Source organism: Cricetulus griseus (assembly GCF_003668045.3).
Source record: "Cricetulus griseus strain 17A/GY chromosome 1 unlocalized genomic scaffold, alternate assembly CriGri-PICRH-1.0 chr1_0, whole genome shotgun sequence".
Lineage (NCBI taxonomy): Eukaryota > Metazoa > Chordata > Mammalia > Rodentia > Cricetidae > Cricetulus > Cricetulus griseus.
In genome coordinates this window covers 66,001,755-66,020,560 of record NW_023276806.1, presented here as the reverse complement: position 1 = coordinate 66,020,560, position 18,806 = coordinate 66,001,755, and the positions used below count along the sequence as shown (strand labels likewise).

The following is an 18,806-nucleotide window of genomic DNA, read 5'->3' as shown; positions in this document are numbered from 1 at the left end:
GGAGTGTATGGTCTGATATGCACAGGGTTGGGTTTTTATGATAACATAACCATGTGTCATATAACAATGGAGTTGTCATATAACAAGGAGTTATTAGTTTCATCACTATGCAAACATCACACAAGATGATAGAAGTTTATGGGACCCTCACCATATGTGGGCCACCACTGACAGAAACACTGTTGTGTAGCACATGACTGCAACAGCAAATACTTCTAATGAACTTACTATATATACCGGGCACTGCTGTAACCATGACAGTATTAACTCAGCTAATCTTTATAGCTGCCCTTGGAGACAGGCGCTATTATCAATGTGATTACAGAAAAGGAAGACAGCAAGAGCTCCAGCCAGGGCCCTGTGGAAAGCAGGGTTTGGGTTCCTCTCTGTACCAATTCAGCATATGCTTTCATGAAACCAGGGAACTGCTTCCCTTTTCTTCCACTGGAGACTCCATTAAAGGACTAAGACACACCCTATAGCTGAGGGAAACCTCAAGCAGATGGAATCAGGGAAGAGCTTTTGTGGTTTTCTTCGTCAGGCATGGGGAGCCCCATCTAGGGGGAAGAAGCAAGCCACTATCACCCATGGGCTCATGACTCAGTAGACAGAGAACCACAAGCACAGCCTAAGAAATGTATGGAGGAAGGGACCAAAACCATACTCTTTTCCCTCTTCTCTAATCTTTTTCCTTTTTGGTTTTTTGAGACAGGGTTTTTTCTCTATGTAGCCCTGGCTGTCCTGAGCTCAGTCCATAGACAAGGCTGGCCTCAAACTCAGAGATCTGTCTGCCTCTGCTTTCAAAGGCTGGAATTCATGCACTTTCATGGCCCAGCTAATCTCTCTCCCTTTTAATCCATTTTTTCCCTTTTAAAACCATGTTTTAAGTCTGGCAAGGTAGTGTACATGGGAAGCAGAGGACAGGATCTCAGTGAGTTCAAGGCCAGTCTGGTACACATAGATCCAGGTCAGCCAGGACTGTATGGTGGTGCACACCTTTAATACCAGCACTTGGAAGCAGAGGCAGGCAGGAGCTCAGCCTGGTCTACAGAGCACAAGTTAGTTCCAGAACAGCCAGGGCTACACAAAGAAACCTTGTCTCAAAAAAAAAAAAAAAAAAAAAGCATACTTTATAGATAGCAACATAATTTACATGTTTAAACAATGCTATAACAGAATTATTTGCTATTATTTAAAATAGATTAACAAGATAGAGGAAAATAATTTTGAGTTACATGACTGTCCTCTACCAAACACAACTTCCTTCCTAGAGAGAAGGGCCTCAGCCTTCCTTGGCAGGCCTTGAAGACACCAGGACAGGACTAGGCCTCAGAGGTGTGGTCCAGCTCCAGCCCACTGGGCGTGGTAGTGGGAAAGCTGGATTTGTGCTGGACTGGTATGGAGGACTGGGTGGGGCCGACAGGGGAGCTGGAAAGGGGTAGGAACCTGGGCTCCTCGGGTGACTCACGTTCAGACTCACAATACCAGGGCAGGGGCCTGGAAATCATCTAGTGGTCTCAGGGGCAGAGAGACTGCCTGTCTGTGTCCTGTTCCAGGCCTGTGCCATGAGAGCGCTCGGCCTGAGCAAAGGAGTGGTTGCATCCCCGCTGCCTCTGGGGCCCTGGACAAGAAGGGCTGGGTATCCGGTTTAACTCATCCCAATGGGCAATCCTGGCTCCAAGAGGGGCTTGGGGGAGGGGAGCAGAGCAGTCAAGAACAAGGTGAGAAGCCGACGGGGTGGGGTGGGGGATGGGTGGGTGGGTGGGGTGGGGTGGGGAGAATAGGGTTGGGGTCCCCTGGCTGCTTTGGGGAAGAAAGACAGCAGTGGCAGCGGCGCTGGATGGGCATGGGGCCAGGCGCTGACCCGCCCACTGAGTCATCCTCCTCAGCCACCTCAGACGCCAGATATGGAAGCCGCGCGGTCTGTTTGGCCTGGTTGCCCGGAGCAACAGCCTAAACCCAGAGGGAGTGGCCTGCATTTCCTCCCTGTCCTGGGGGAGGGACCAGCCGCGCAGACTCTACACTGGGCTAAAAATAAGGAGCAGGAGGGGATGACAGACCGGCCTTCGCCCTGTCCGCCCCGCCCGCAGCCAGCCTCACCGGCCCTCAGCGTTCCCCATAACTGGACCAGCAAGAGCGGCGTTCCCCATAGCTGGACCAGAGGGAGCCAGCGAGGCCTCGCGCCCCTGGGAGTTCCGGAAAGTTCCGGCGACCCCTGTGGCTGGGCAGGGTCCTGAGGTGCGGCTCCCAGACCCTCCTGGACTGCAACCCCTACCTTGCTAACTTCTGGCCCTACCCTGCCCAAGCCCCCAGCGCGACCTAGACCCTTACTGATTTATTTACTATTTATTTTTATTCATGACAGGGTCTCAAGTTCCTAAGCTGCCTCAAATTTGCTAAGTAGCCAAAGATGACCTTAAACTCCTGATCCTCCTGCATCCACCTACCAAGTGCTGGGATGACGTGTTTATGGGGTGCTGTGGATCAAACCCAAACCCTTAAGTTCTTGCAAGATACATTCCCAGGCCCTATTTTTTTTTTTCATTAGCAACACAGTTTCCTTTATCTTAATTATGTAGACATGAACGATGCACGCACTACTTATTAAGTAGAGAACGGGCTCTGTATCTAAGCTGCCCCACCCATCCTCCACACCTCCACTGAGCTCCACCTCAGCCCAGGTTTTACCTGTGGGCTCTTTTGCTTTTTCTATGTCCCTTGATACCTTAGAGCTCAGGTGCTCAGGGACTCTAGACTGACCTTTGAACTGATTTCTGTGCTACAGACTTAGACTTCAAAGCCTAGAGAGGGCCAGGTCTAGACACTAAAAATCTACCCACCAGGGACATTCACGACAGGGGCTAGCAAAGAAAACCACATGGGGCTGGGGTGTAGTTTCCTGGGTTCAATTCCTAACACAAAAAGAGAAGGGAAGAGAGGGTTTGGGGGTGGTGAGGCAGGAGGATTACTGGAAGGAAAGAGAAGAGAAAGGAAAGGAGATGTTAGGACACACAAGTGGGCTCCAGAGAGTAACAGAATACAGGCAGTTCAGAAGGTGCAATCTGTTTCCTTCAAACATCACCTTCAAATGCCTTTAGTCCCAGCTCTTGGGAGGCATGGGTAGGAGGGCAGATCTCTGTGAGTTTGAGGCTAGCCTGGTCTGTAGAGGGAGTTCTAGGATACCCAGGGCTACACAGAGTAACCCTGTCTCAAAAAAAAAAAAAGAAGAAGAAGAAGAAGAAAGAAAGAAAAAGGCACACAGTAAACATCAGAGCATGGCCCCGCCTCCCTGTGCAGGCACATGTGTCCACAGCTGGCAAAGCTCAGCTTCTTCATTCTTCTTGGACTGCTACACAGGCCTGGGTTCTGAGGCCTCTCAGATCCACTTCCAGAGCAGCCAGAATCTCAGTTGCTCTCGCCAAAGACAAAGCAAGTCTTAACTCCAGAAGGAGGGAGAGTCTGGTAGGGTTCTGGTGCCCAGAGCAAGATAGGAGGCCTGTTGACATGTCCAGACACCACTCCAGCAGAGGCAATGGGCCTGGCAAGGGGCCAGGCCTGAGTCACAGCTGCTGGGAGTATCAACGTGGCATTGTACAAAAGAGAAGCCTGGAGCCAGAGTCCAGAGCACAGGGGTCCTAGACATCCAGCAACCAGCTCCTTTACAAACTACGCCCTTCCTTTTAGTACCCTGCCAAACTTCACTTTTCATCTTTTTAGCTTATAATTCCAGAAGTTGAGCTTGTATTGTCACAAAATGTTAGGGTGGGGGCAGACAAAAGAAAGAGAGCAGAAAGGAAAGGAGGGGTGGCCTAAGAAGATAGAATGCCCTGAGGGGAGGAAGGATGGGGGACCCGAGGGATTCCTCATAAAACCTTACTCAGCAGTAACTTCTTGGGACTTAGTAACCCTCCATCTGGTAGCACACACTTATTAACCTTGACTGTCCCAGGAAGAGAGTCTGAGCCACACCCCAGGTCAGGAAAGGAAGTAGAGGAAAGCCTAGGACATCAGGTTTCCCCAAATTCCAGCTGAACCTGGAAAGATGCAGCACACTTGCCCAGCTGGCAGAAGTTGCCAGAGCTTCTTCAGGGAGAAAAGGGCGTCTTTCTTTCCATTTCCCCAACCTCCTCGCCATGGTCTACTATATATCCAAAAGGCCCCTGAAAAAAGGGCTTCTAGCTTTCTGAGCTGGCCCTAAAGAGATTCTTTAGGCCACCAAATTCATACATTGTTCTTGCTGTGGCTTGGTCTAATTCAAGCAAAGCCCACCTCAGCAGTTTCTTTACAGGCTGGACAAACTCTGGGGCTCCCTTCCACTCCGAACCCTGCACTCCACCATGACTCAGCTCCCAATCTGAACCCAGGATCCCAGCCAGCATTATTCCTGGCTTCAGCAGGCAAGATTCTGACTTCCTCTCCTATAACTGGACAGCCCCCACACTCCCAAATACTGTCCCTTTTCTTATGGGATTTGTAAGAGCCGAGGCCTACTCGTAACCCAGCTTCAGGCTGGAGACACTAATCCGGAGTCGCAGGTGAGCAGGTCAGGTCACTGTGCACCACCCACTGGCTGCTAGCATGTGATATCTGACCCTGCAGCAGAAGAGGTCAGTCCTGTCTTTCCCAGGAGCCTCCCTTCCAGTCCCCCGAATGGCCAGTCAATGCCAGGGGCAGACTCTGTCCTGTATGTGATAGGGCCCTTTCTATTGTCCTGAAGGTAGTAGACACACTGAAATGAACTTTATTTTCCCAACAGCAGTGGAAACAAAGCCTATGCCAAGACAGTAATGTCACAATAATTAACCATTTGTAACAAGCTCTCTTTGAGAGACAGGAAGGAGACTTGTGGTTTTAATCCCACCACTGTGGGAAATAGTTCTATAAAAAAACTGCACTGACTATTAACTATACTCCAATTGATTGTGCTTGGTTTTATTACTTCTCATGTGGTATTTAGAGGACCTTTACTCACTTTATGGGTCATTTTGGGTCACTTTGAAACCCAAAGAATGTCTGGAGATATGTTCTAATTTCCTTTTTTTTTTTTCTTTCTTTCTTTTTTTTTTTTTTTTTTTTGGTTTTTCAAGACCGGTTTCTCTGTGGCTTTGGAGGCTGTCCTGGCACTAACTCTGTAGACCAGACTGATTTCAAACTCACAGAGATCCACCTGCCTCTGTCTCCCAAGTGCTGGGATTAAAGGCGTGGGCCACGATGGCTCTACTTTTATTGTTAGGGAAACACAGGGGAGTTGATTTAATTCAAGGTCACATAGCAATTTAGAGACAAAGGTGAACCTCCTAGAATCACTGCTACTGAGGGCCTCAGCTGTTTTCATTTTTGTTGTTGTTGTTGTTGTTGTTGTTTTTTGGGGGGGGGCTCAGCTGTTTTAACTGTGGCCTCACACTGTCTTCTTACTGAGAGCTAGTAGATCCTACACTTCTCCAGTGTCTCCATGTATGCTAGTGCTTGGCCCGTGTCACCTTCAGGACATTACTGGGACCAAGGAGAGCATAAAAGGGACTCTGCCTAGTGTCGGGGCCTCCAGACAGCCTCATGTTTAACTGCTACAGCTGTTAGAGCTGGACAGGACCGGGAGGAAAAGGGTGTAAGGAGAAGAGAGAGCACAGCTGTAGGTAAAGGCATCTACTCCCAGTTGTCCTCCCAGCTGTCCCTGGCTTCAGCCTTGACAATGAGCTACTGAGTTACAAGCAGGAGTGTCACTGACCTCTTGAGATAGGGGAAGGCAATAGGGACCCTAGTGAGGAATGGCTTTTCTGTTTCCCTTGGCCTCCTTAAGCACTTTCCAGTCCCCAGGTTTAGCTGCACCTCTTCTTTCCTTGTAATTGGAATGTGGACAGGGGGCACCTAGGGCCCATGTATCCTCAAAGACACCTCTCTCTATCAGTGTAACAGTTCTGCCAAAGGGCACAGCCTTCTTCCAATCCAGGTAGCCAAGTCTGACACCTCAGAGCAGGGTGTCTAGGCAGTAGAAGTGAGCCTGTTAGATGTCCAACCCGTCTTTCATGCTAGAGAAGGTTTAATAGAGTAGCCACCAGACGTCAGACACTCACATCCTGACCTTTCACCCCTCGGGGTATGGGACAAACCTCTGCCATTGTTCTTGTGACTACAGCCTCCACAGACTTAAGCCTGCATCTCTCTGCTTCTCTGCACTGGGATCACAGAAGCCTACCAATCCAGGGGGCATCTAGCATGAAGGCCTTATGGGGGGAAAGAGGGGTTTCTGGGTTGTGGGTCTGGAATTGTCTGACCCAGACTAACTCCAATAGTTTCTTATGGAAGGAACACTCCAATCACACTCTGGGGCTCTGTATAACCCAGACAAGCCTTGAATTCACAATACTTCTCCCGCCTCAGCCTCTCAAGCTCAGGGAATTACAAGTTTATGCTACCACACCTGACCAGCATTAGAGACCAAACATAGGGCCCCAAGCATGTTAGACAATCGCTCTACCACTGAGCCTTAGCTACAACCCAATATACTAGTGTGTGTGTGTGTGTGGTGTAGGGATGGAACACAGGGCTGGGTATGCTAGGTAGGCACTGTGCCACAGAACCACACCCTAGCCCTTTTGCTATTCTAATTTCATATGTACAGTGCCTGTTCAGAACCGTGGCTCCAGATTCTACCAGTCTTTTTTTTTAATAAAAAAATTCTAAATGTGTGTGTCTGTATGAACATGTGTACTCACAAGAGAGAGAGAAAGAGAGGTTGTATATTTGTATGTGGTTGTGTGTGTAGTGATTACGATGTATTGTGTGGTTGCCCACAGACCTGTGGAAACCAGAAGAAGGTATCAGATCCTCTGTAGCTGGAGTCACAGGCAGTTGTAAGTTACCCGTGAGTGCTGAGAACTGAGTCTTCTAAAGTGCTCTTAACTGATGAACCATCTCTCTAGTACCAATTATCTACTCTTCAAAGTGTGTGAGGAATGTCCTGGCATGGTAACCCATGTCACCCCACCACCCCAGAGATAGAGACAGGCAGATTTTTGTAGTTTGAAGCCAGCCTGTTCTACATATCTGGTTCCAAGCCAGCAAGGGCTACAAAATGAGTCCCTGTCTCAAAAAAATTAAACAAACAAAAGAGTGGTGTGTGTGTGTGTGTGTGTGTGTGTGTGTGTGTGTGTGTGTGTGTGTAGTTGGCTCCATGCTTAAGAGCACTTGTTCTTACAGAAGAGTCAGGTTCAGTTTCCGGCACCCACGTGGTAGCTCACAATCATCTGTAACTCCAGTTTCGGAGAATCTGATGCCTCTTCTGACCTTCACAGGCATCAGGCATGCAAATAGTATGCAGGCAAAATACTCATACACATAAAAAATTTTAAAAATCTGAAGAAAAATAAAAGAATAGTTTATTGATGGCTGGCAAGATGACTCAGTGAGTAAAAGCACTTGCCTGACAACCTCATTTCCACCCCTGGGGCTTGTATAGTGGAAGGAGAGACCCAGCTCCTATACATTGTCCTCTGACCTCCATTTGTGTCATTCCTCACAAAGAAGCAAGAAAGGAGCACTGAGCACTCGGCAAGGGAGCAGTAAGTAGGGAGTAACTATAGTAACAGGCTGCTTCCTTTCTTTTGTTTGAGACAGGGTATCACTATATAGCCCTGACTAACCTTGTAAACTAGGCTAGCCTAACCTAAACTTACAGTGATCCTGCTGCCTCAGGTAAGAGTGCTTAATGTCAAGCCTGAGGACCTGAGTTAGGTTCCCCAAACCCCACATTAAGTAGAAGGAGAGAACCATATTCCCCAAGTTGTGCTCTGCCATGCACACTGTGGCACATACACTTAAATAATCCTAAAGAGGCAGGCAGGGAAGGGACCCCAGGATGCTGTGGGGAGAAGACAGAAGATGCAGACATCCAGGCCCCTATCCTTCCTTTTAGAGACATATGTGGTCTACATCCGTCTCCTGCTGTCTCTTGTAAAGAGGATGGGAGGGGCCTCATCTGACTCATCCATGAAGCTGTCCTGCCTGGAGTAAGGCCTATCCAACTCTATGCCTAGAACTGGTGAGCGTTCCCCATTCTTCCAACTGTCCCCTTCTCCTAACTTAGGTGTCTAAACCTCTTGAGAAGAGGGAAGAAGAGGGAAGGAGAGCACTGTTTTCTTCCCCCCCCCAATTTATAATCCAGATGGAAAAGAAGGGGATTGTGGTTGTGGTTGAGAGACCCAAGTAGTAGGGTTAGTTGTGCCAAAGATTGTCACAGGGTCTCCAGACAGCTGTGTCTAACTTCAAGTCTGACCCTGAACTCTGAGCTCTAATTAAACATTAAACTAGTCACCTTTCCCAGTCCTGATGGGAAGGCTTGGACAATTCCTCTCTTCCCCCACAAACTTCATTCAGGCTATTTTTCTACCTCAGCCTGAGCTCAATAGCCACAACAAGAAGCGGCAGCCACTTGTCTTCCCACTACAGACAAAGAAGGACAGACACCCCATCTCAGTTTCCTTCGCCTCCACTCTGTCCCACCAGCCTGGACCCAGGTGTGTACACCCACCAGCCTTCCCGGAAGCCCTGCCTCCTCAGTTAGGATCAGTAGAGAACAGAGGCAGGTGGCTAAATATAACAAGTCCACACATCACCCTGTCGCTACCCCACATGTGCACACACCACCTGGTGTTCCAGGCCTGGACAGCTGCACTGGGAGGCAGAAGAGTCAGGGTGGCATGACTAGATGAACAAGAAGCTATAGAGTCCACCGGCCCTGCTTCCGATCAATGCTGTCCCCAAATCTGCTACACAAGTTCTTCACAGGGTTCCGCATGAACTTTGGTGGCCAATTTAACTAGTTTAGACCACTAACTAGTTCACTCACTGGGACTCCTCTAACCTGCCTCATACATTTCTCAATAAGTTGTTCATATCCCTGACGGGGAAAAAGGCAGGTAATTCCTTTTAGCAGAAAGAAAGGTTGGACCCATCTGTTCACACAACTCGTTTGCACTTGAGGAAGAGATAGGTTTACCATACTCATCACCTAGGACTGGGATCTACTATGATCAACCACAGATGACACCGAGAGTTTGGGGAGAAGAGTCTGGGCAAAAGGAAAAAAGAAAAAGAGGAGGAGAGGTCAAAGCTTCCAAGCCCCTAAGGTATCTACAAGCACTTTCAATGTTCTTTGGCTTGGGTCTACAACAGAAGAAAGGACCAAGGAGCACAGAACCAAATGGGAGTCTGGGAGGAAGAACCTGGGCCTAAACTTCCCAGACTTTGGAAGGCCTTTTTAGAAAGAAGGTGGAGTCAAGTAGGGTGGGGTAGGGTGGGGCAGGGATGGGTGAGGCGGGAGTGGCCTGAAGCTCCCTAACGGCTGGATTTCAAAAATGTCATTGTATTCCAGCAGTTTAATAAGGAGAGATCAAGACATCAGCAGCTGAGAGGATGGGCCAGAGTAAAGTCTGGCTTGGCCAAGAAAATGAAAGTGGCTCACTGGCTAAGGGAGGAAAGGACAGAGCTTCCAAACCCTGAAGTCACCAAGCAGAGAGGGCCTGGAGTAGGGTGTGTAACCCAGGCATAACAATATTTCCTGAGCCATTAGCCTCTGTGCCCAGTCTCCCTCCCCACCCTCCCTTGCATTCCTGGGCCAGGCAGGCCAAGGGCTGTGGGATCTGCGGGGGAGCAGATCTCCTGGTGTGCTTCTGGTGGGTCTGAGAGTCTAGGGAAAGCCGCAGACATTCCCAGCTCCTGGAAAGAACAAGAAGGCCATGCTAGCACAGCCTTGTGGGAAGGGGAGACTATGCTGCCTTGTTGACCCCTCTAAGTACCACTGGACAAATGTCAGTGTGGGAGCTATGTTTTAGTGGACACCATGTGTTCAGAGCCACGTTGGGCAAAATTGGCATAGTGCCAAACCTGCCAAGAAAGTTCTAATAAAACCCTTTCACCCATTCGGATGTGTCCCGGGTGTCTGGAGTTCCAAGACCTGGTAGAGCCAGTTCTGCTTTGCTCTAGCCCATCCCCCAGACTCCATATGGCTGTAAAATCCCACCTTGACAGAATGAGGCCCTGTTTCCAACCCTACTTGGCCCCAATGCCCCCACCACTCTTTATATCCCCCACTCTCTCACAGAGACGCCTCCCTTCTGTGTCCTGTCTTGACTATTCCCCTTGGCACTGCCAGTCACCCGCGGGAGGCAGTTCCGGAGAGGGAGGGGACTAGATGGCCAGTTACCGGTGACTGCTGCCTCTCTGGTGCCGGCCTGGCCTCACTCACCGAGCCTTCAGCTCCTTGAACTCCTCACGCACTTTGCTCAGCTCCAGCTGCAGGCGGGCGCGCTCCTTGGCCACGGAGTCGAGGGTCTTGCGGGCATCCCCCAGCTCGGCCTCGTAGGCCGCCTTGATGCCGGACACCTCTCGGCTGACCACCTCTTCAGACTCTGTGATGCGAAGGCGCAGCCCTGCGTTCTCCGTCTCCAGGGAGCGCACACGATCAATGTACACCGCCAGACGGTCATTGAGCTCCTGCAGGTCCTCCTTCTCCTGAAGTCGGGTGATCCGAGTGGGCGACAGCGGAGTAGAGCTGGCCTGCGCCCCACTGCGGGTGGCGCGCCGCTGGGACGGGGTCTCCATGGCCGGCAGGGTGGCAGTGCTGCCCGCTGGGCAGGGGTCCCAAGAAGGGCGCGGGACTTGGACAGAAGGACAGAGGCTGCTCAGGGGCACAGCGAGCCGGCGAGTGGCTCTAAGCTCGCTCCTGGCAGGCGTGGAGATCTGGGCTGGGCGCTGGCGCACCTCGGGATCTGGGTTGGCTGGTGTCGAAGCTGAGGCTGCGTTCCCGCGAACACTGAGTCACTGACAGCCGGGCAAAGGCTCTAATAGGCCCTCCTCTACAGGGGGTGGATCCAGTGTTCTTAAAGGAACCATCCCAGACCCAAAGGGGCGGGGCCAGGTATGGTGAGCAGGGGCCAGGACTGCCAAGCCTCACCCTCTTCCCAACACCCCTTTCTGGCCTGGGGCTTCACAGAATGGGTTCCTGCCTACTCAACTCTTTCAGCTCCAAGCTTGCCTTTGGCCTTCTGGGGTAAAGGGCAGAGCCAAGGAATGAGAGTGGGTGGGCAAAGGGTAGTGGTGAGGGACCAGGGGAAGTTGGTGCACAGCAAGGGAGAGCCAGGCATTGCCATAGAGCCAGGAAATTGGGGGGGTAGGACTGAGGCTGGTGCCCATCAGTGACTCACCCCTCTCCCACCACTGCTCCCCTCACCCAATAGTAATAGTGAGTCACCTCTCCCCACGCACAGGGGCGGCCCATTCAGGGCTGCATTTCAGGATGCCAGGCAGGAGAGGGAGGGCGAAGTATTTTTTTTTTTTTTTTGAGACAGGGTTTCTCTGGAACTCACTCTGCAGACCAGGCTGGCCTCAAACTCCCAGAAATCCACCTGCCTCTGCCTTCCGAGTGCTGAGATTAAAGACGTGTGCCACTACCGCCCCGGAAACGTCTGGATTTTTAGGTGGCTGAGGAATTACTTTATGCCCTCAAGTTTGGGACAAAGATCAAGAACCTTTTTACCTATGTACTTCCCCTATATTTCTGACTTTAAAACAAAGCATCGGGTTTTGGATCTAAGCAATAAGCCTCAGTCCCCCAGAGAAGGCCAAGAATAGAAGCCAGGAGCTGGCCCCTCCCATCCCCTGCCCCTTTCCTTCCAACCAGACAGTTGGAAAAAGAGGCTGGTGAAATCCCTCCAGCCCCTTTTTACAGCTTACCCCACCCAACCAATTCCAAGACTGTACTTATTTTTTTTTCCAGGACTGTACTTATTTTAATGGATAATTTAAAACAGATACCAGAGCTGTACGTGCATTCGTCACATGGCCAGGACACCAGGTTCCAGATTTTTGTGGCTGCAAGAAGGGCCTGCAAAGAGGAACGGGGTGGGGAGCAGGGTTAGTTACCGCAGGGTATCCATCCTGGTTCCATTCCAAAAGACAGCAGTGGAAGCAAGAACAGCAAAGCTACCCCTCCTCAGCCACAGCACACAGGCCCCTCTAGCCAGTTATAGGAGGGCCCAGGCTAGACCATCTCCCCAAATAGTTACCCAGGTTCTTCAGCCTCCTTCAAAGACTCCTCTGATCAGCTACCTAGTCCTCTCCTATAACCCTGCATTGCACTAGCTCTGACACCCTCCTCTGCAATGGTGCCTCCCCTGTTTATTCTATGGGGAGGCACTGGGGACATTGATTAGGCTTCCAGTTCCTGGAGTTCCAGAATACCAGGGCTGGGCAGGTTCTGGGCCATGAGCTCAAGTTGGGATTTTGGGAGACTTCTTTTCTTTCTATTTATTTGTTTGTTTGGTTGGTTTTGGTTTTCAGAGACAGGAGTTCTCTGTGTAGCCCTGGCTGTCCTGGAACTTGCTCTGTAAACCAGGCTGGCCTTGAACTCAGAGATTCACCTGCCTCTGCCTCCTGAGTGATTAAAGACATGCACCACCACTGCCTGGCTCTGGGAGAGTTCTGATTTCTGTGAGGTTGACTTGGCAGTGTGGTGAGGGCCCAGGATGCACCTTGGTGAGGGGAGTTAGGACGTGTCTTCCTTTCCCTGAAGTCTCTCCCTCAGGGTGTGGCACTGCCACTCAACTTCCCAGACAAAACAGCAGCAAAAAAAGTTTCTTCTGCTTCTCCCACTCCTATTTCCTAAACTAGAAGCAGAGGCAAGTGGGTGATCCAGTGAAACGTGAGGGCTGGGACTCATGCTGTTCCCACTCCCTCAACCCTTCCTACCCCGTCCCTCCCCTCCCTGGCCTGGCTTCCCTTCTTGGCTTCAGTAACAAAACCACACTTAACCCTTCTTATCCTACCAGTCTCCATTTTTCGGAAAAGGTATAGAAGAAGGCTTTCACCCCAAACTGTACTCTGAGCTCTTACCAAAGCATCTGTGTCACCACTATAATCAAGATGGCCTCAATCCTAGATCTGAACTTCAGAGTGCGTCTTTGTCCCCAGTGTCCCATCCTAATTCTGTGTCCCAAAGACTTGAGTTTGCTCTTCCTCTGTGAAAGCACAGAGCCGTCAGTGCCAGAAGCCTCAGGAAAGAGTGGGAGGCCAGGTGTGATGGAAGGTCACCTCTCTGAATCCTGTTTCTCTGATGTGATATGAGTTCTGCACCTGCCTCCCCTAGCCCTCAACAGTCACGTGAGCAAAATAGCCATCAAAGACCTGTATACTGTGCTCCCAGGGTGTGGAGTTCTCCAAACCATGCCACAGGGCAGAAGTGTTACCTTGCTTGGTGTCAAGGGAGCCTCCCACTGCAGAGAAGGGTGGGGAGGATCAAAACCAAGAAGAGCCAGGAGCAGTGGCCGCATACACCTTTAATCCCAGCACACAGGAGGCAGAGGCAGAGGCAGAGGCAGGTAGATCTCTGTGTCTTCAAAGCCTGTGTGGTCTACAGAGCTACTTCCATGACAGCTAGAACTGTTACATAGAGAAGCCCTGGCCTTGAAAAACAAAAAAAAAAAAAAAGAAAAAGAAAAGAAAAAGCAGCCTGGAACTCAAAACTGGATAATGAATTCCACATGAAACCCAGAAGTCTGGGAGCTGAAGCATTACTGGAATCTAACAATGGAGTCTCAGGGATTGTTTGGAACATACCACCAGGAACAAGGGTCTTTTTTTTTTTTTTTTTTTTTTTTTTGGTTTTTTGAGACAGGGTTTCTCTGTGTAGCTTTGGAGCCTATCCTGGCACTTGCTCTGGAGACCAGGCTGGCCTCAAGCTCACAGAGACCTGCCTGCCTCTGCCTCCCGAGTGCTGGGTTTAACGGCCTGTGCCACCAAAGCCTGGCTTGTACCAAAAGTCTTCAGGAGGGTACTTCTCTCCTTCTGTAACTCCTCCATCTGGGAGTGCTGGGAGGGTCATGAGGGAATGAGCCTTGGTCTTTTGTGTATTGGTACACAAGGGGCACTCAGAGTCCTTTAAGAAACAAATGATCTAGCCTGTCACTTTTAGGCGAGTGACTCTAAGTTATCTCATGTCATAGTCTCCAGTTCCCCCATCTGTGAAATGAAGCAGTCTGATAGAGTAGGTGATACACACTGCAAGAAAACGTCTTCGCTAAAGGGAGGTTTAGAGCTGTTACAGACCTTCTTCAAGTGTAGACGGAAAATTTACTCATTCAACAAATATTTATTGAAGTCCTACTATATGCCAATTTCTTTTCTAGGCACTAGGGATATAGCAATGAATAAAACATAAAAAAGGTTACTGGGGAGCCAAGTGTGGTGGTCTGCATCTTTAATTCCAGCACTTGGGCAAAGGGAGGATGATCTCTGTGAGTTTCAGGCTACCCTGGGCTACACAGTGAGACCCTTCTTCAAAGTAGATACATAGACAGACAGACAGACAGAAAGAAATAAAACAGAATGGACTGGAAGTATAGCTCAGTGGTAGAGCATTTGTGTAACATGTGCAAGGCCCAGGATTCCATCCCTAGCACCACACACATACATGTGACAGATGCACACATTTATGTGGACACACATGTGCACAGAAACACATACATGTGCAGACACACACACACAAAACAAAAAAACAAAAACAAAAACCACCACCACCACCAACAACAACAACAACAAACACTTAAAAACTCCTGCCATCAACTCATTGACTCCCCATGGAAGGCCTTACCCTCTCTGAAGAGCTGATTGGCCTGGCGAGGGAGGGTGAGAGGAGGGGAGGGAGGGGGGACTGGGATTGGCATGTCAAAAATAAAATAGCAGGGCAGGGGTGATGCACACCTTTAAGTCCCAGCACTCGGGAAGCAGAGGCAGGTGGATCTCTGTGAGTTTGAGATCAGTCTGGTCTACAAGAGCTAGTTCCAGGACAGGCTCCAAAGCTACACAGAGTAACATTGTCTCGAAAACCAAAATAAATAAAATGGCCAAATCACATGTGAAAACAAACAACAAACAAAAAAAGCCTCCTGCCTTCTTGGAGCTGATGCCATGACCTTCTAGTAGAGGTAAGAAGGTAAATAACAAAGGACAGAATTCTAGTTCTCTGCAAAGTGCTGAGTGTCATGAGCATAAAAATGAAAGAAAGATGGGCGGTAATGGCTCACACCTGTAATCCCAGCACCCTGTCTTAAAAAACAACAGAAAAGCAAAGCAAGACAGTGCTCAGAACTTACACATCTATGATTTTGTTTGTTTCGAGACAGGTTTCTCTGTGTAACAGCTCTGGCTGTCCTGGAACTCACTTGTAGTCCAGGCTGGCCTCTGCTTCCAAGTGCTGGGATCTCTTCTGCTTTCATGTGTATTCTGGGAATTGAGCTCAGGTCACCAGGCTTGTGTAGCTAGTACCTTTACTTGTCATCTAGCCAGCCCCTCTATAATTCTGCTATTTCTGTTTCCATACACATTCCCAATGTACACTACAAAATAGCTGCATAAATTGAAATTCGTACCCTTACGCTTCATGTGAGTCTGCCATTCCCCTAATCAGACAGCAAGTAGCCAACAGGACGTCAGCTCAGATCCACAGTCTCATCCAAGCCTAGGGCACACTTTCTGCCTCCTGCCAGTGCTTGTGTGGGAGGTGCAGGGGGTAGACTGGTGCCAGAGCAATTCTGAGAAAAAGCAGAAGGTGTGACCTGAGCCCATGGAGGGTCGAGGCTGGAAGGTATGAATAAAGGGATAGGATGGAAGCAGTGAGAGGTGGAGATGGGACCTGGTGCTGAGATACAGTCCTAAGGGGAGGATTCTAGCTGCTAAATAGGGCTTGAAGTGGAGGTGAGAAGGAAAGCATTGAGAACACAGGCAAGGGCAGGTGGGGAGCACAGGACTATAGCTGTAGCTACTCAGGAGGTGGTGGCAGGTGGACTTAACACCAGATAGACAGAGATACTGGCCTTGGCAAGAGATATGTCCAGCTAGGTGGAATGGGCTCATCGGAGGCCGCAGGCAGAAGAGTCTTAGAGGCATGCTAATAATGACTAATGCAGGGAGTGTTCATGGATGCTTCCTGCTACTGGGTACCAGGTATTTGCATGTCTAGCATAGCTCAGCAAAGTAAATACATTATTAGTTTTGCTTTGAAGATGAGAAAAGTGAAGCCCAGAGATCTAAGTGATCTGTGTAACACAGGGCTTCCCAACCCTGGCACCACAGCTATCTCCAGCCAGACGCTTCTCTATCCAAGGAGAGACCATGCAGAGTAAGGTGTTTGCAGCGTCTCACAATATTACTTACTGAATGCCAATAGTATTTCTGTCTCCAGTTAGGACAATCAGAAAACATCTTCAGACATTGCCAAATATCCCCGGGGGAGGACCAAATCACCCCCATCTAAGAATCACTTGTCTAATGTCATATGGCTAGTAGCAAAACTGGACTTTTAATATAGGTTAGTCTAGCTCCAAAGACTGAGATCTTAACATTAGGCTTTGATTCTGGTAGGAGGCATGAGAGGGATTGGAGTCAGGTGGAACCACAGACCACTGCAGAGACAGTGTTGCCCCTCACGGGGTAGGAATGGCTGACTGTGAAAGAAAGAGGTGATGGTGATTTAAAAACCTAAGATGTGGCTTGGGAATCCCTTCAGAGGGAGTTCCTGAGGGCTGTCCTTGACTTATTCTTCCTTTGATTACAGGGTATATATGACCAAACACTGCTGAACTGATGAATCATGTGTGTACAGGTGATAGTTATCACCTCTACAATGGGAGACCTCACCCATTCTTTAAGTGGTTGCATGCAACAGGGGCCCAGCTAAGGGCCATGTGGAGGTAACCTGTTTAATCTTCACTTTGACCTTATGACGTTATTATCTATACTTGGTATGCCAGAAGCCGCAAACTCTTGAAAGGTTGAGAAATTGGCAGGAAAAAGCAGAGTATGTTCCCAAGGGGACTCAGGAGCTGATTGGGGCGGGGGTGGGTGGGGCAAGGATGGTCCTTAAGAGAAGTGGTTGACAACTATTTGTAAAGCCTGCAGACCTCTTATTTAAATGAAGTCTCATCAAAACTCCAATGAGCTGGGCAGTGGTGGTGTAAGCCTTTAATCCCAGCACTAGGGAGGCAGAGGCAGGCAGATCTCTGTGAGTTCGAGACCAGCCTGGTCTACAAGAGCTAGTTCCAGGACAGCCTCCAAAGTCACAGAGAAACCCTGTCTACACCCCCCCCCACGCAAAAAAAAAAAAAAAACCCAAAACTAAAAAAACAGAAACTTCACTAGTTGGCCATTTAGAATCCCTTTCTGATAGTCCCTTATACTCCCTTAAGAGGTCCCCAAACCCTAACCTTATCTTCATAAATGGGTTCCTGCAGCCTGGGATGGTGGTAATTCTGTTATTTGGGCAGAGAAAGCAAAGGGCTAGCAGTTCAAAGTTGTCTTCGGCTACATAGCAAGCAAGTTTACAGCCAGCATAAACTACATGAGACTTAAATGAGACAATCAAGCCGGGCGTTGGTGGTGCACGCCTTTAATCCCAGCACTCGGGAGGCAGAGGCAGGCGGATCTTTGTGAGTTCGAGGCCAGCCTGGTCTCCAGAGTGAGTGCCAGGATAGGCTCCAAAGCTACACAGAGAAACCCTGTCTTGAAAAAAACCAAAAAAAAAAAAAAAAACGAAAGAAAGAAAAAAAAGAAAAAAGAAAAACAATCATTCTTCCTTTCTTTTCTTTTCTTTTTTTTCTGAGACAGGGTTTCTCTGTATGGCCCTGGCTGCCCTGGAACTCACTCCTTGAATACAGAATACACGCTGGCCTTGAACTCACAGAAGTTGGTCTGCACTACCTTCCTGCGTGAGACTCTACCTTAAAAAATAATAATAATAAAATTTTAAAAAGCAAAAAGCAAGGTTGGTGGTGTCACACACCTTTAATCTTGGAAGTAGAGACAAGGGATCTCTGAGTTTGAGGCCAGTCTGGTCTATAGGACAAGTTCCAGGACAGCTAAGGCTACACAGAGAAACCCTGTCTCAAACACACACACACATACACACACACACATATGCTGTGCAGTAGTGGCACATGCCTTTACTCCCAGCACTTGGGAGGCAGAGGCAGGCAGATCGTTGTGAGTTCCAGGACAGCTAGAGCTACATTAAGAAACCCAGTCTCAAAAACAAACAAACAAACAAAAAACCACACAAACAACAACAAAAGTTTGCCTCTGAGGACTAAGGATCAAAAGACATGACCTGGGTGGGCTACACTCTCCAGATTCCCCGGAGACAGGCTCTGCTCCTATACTACACGACCTCAGCAGAGAGAGCCCACCAGCCGGCTGGCACTGCCCTTCCTATGAAATTGGAGCAGCTGATCTCACTGCTCCAGCCAGGAGGGTAGGTGCAGCTGGAAGAGAGGGGCCACTCATACCTCACACCTGGTAGGTCTCTTGATTGGCAACCCTTTCACAATCAAAAATCTGAGGAGCACAAGCAAGTACCATTATCCCCATCTTACAGATAAAAGAATGGGAGGCTTGACCTGGTTAACTGATTTGCTCAAGGCCACATAGCTGACAGGTGACATAAGAAACTCCTAAACACTAGGCGGGAACCCAACCCAACAGCAAACTGTAGTGTGCCCAGGAGCTAGCTCCTACCTAGGAGGCGCTCCATCTCTGCGTTCCAAACCACCTCTCCCTCCCTCCACCTGGGTGCCTCGAGCTCTGAGGACTGTCACAACACTCACCCCTCCATACAATACACACCAGACTAGACCAAACAAAGATCATGCTGGGGGCTGAAGGCCTTCCTCAGCGCCTGCTTTCCACTCTATTCCCAGCCTCCGCAGCACCAGCTGGGGGATGGGGTGGGGGTGCGGGGAATCTGAACGGAAAGGGCAGGC

At 49.4% G+C, this 18,806-nt stretch overlaps 1 protein-coding gene across 2 annotated transcripts in view; it reads right to left on the bottom strand.

The window, feature by feature from the left end:
- Positions 1–18,806, bottom strand: part of Lmna (lamin A/C) — a 28,186-nt gene extending 9,380 nt beyond the window's left edge. Inside the window, exons 1-3 of one of the 2 annotated variants that reach the window (XM_027393130.2) lie at positions 18,670–18,806; positions 11,812–11,881; positions 10,244–10,655 (exon numbers count right to left, since the gene is read on the bottom strand). In XM_027393130.2, coding sequence (XP_027248931.1) covers positions 10,244–10,655; positions 11,812–11,881; positions 18,670–18,693 — 506 coding nt within the window. In that variant the 5' untranslated portion in view covers positions 18,694–18,806. Of the gene's footprint in view, positions 1–10,243; positions 10,656–11,811; positions 11,882–18,669 lie in introns of those variants that run through there. The other variant, XM_027393129.2, reaches the window with a different exon arrangement.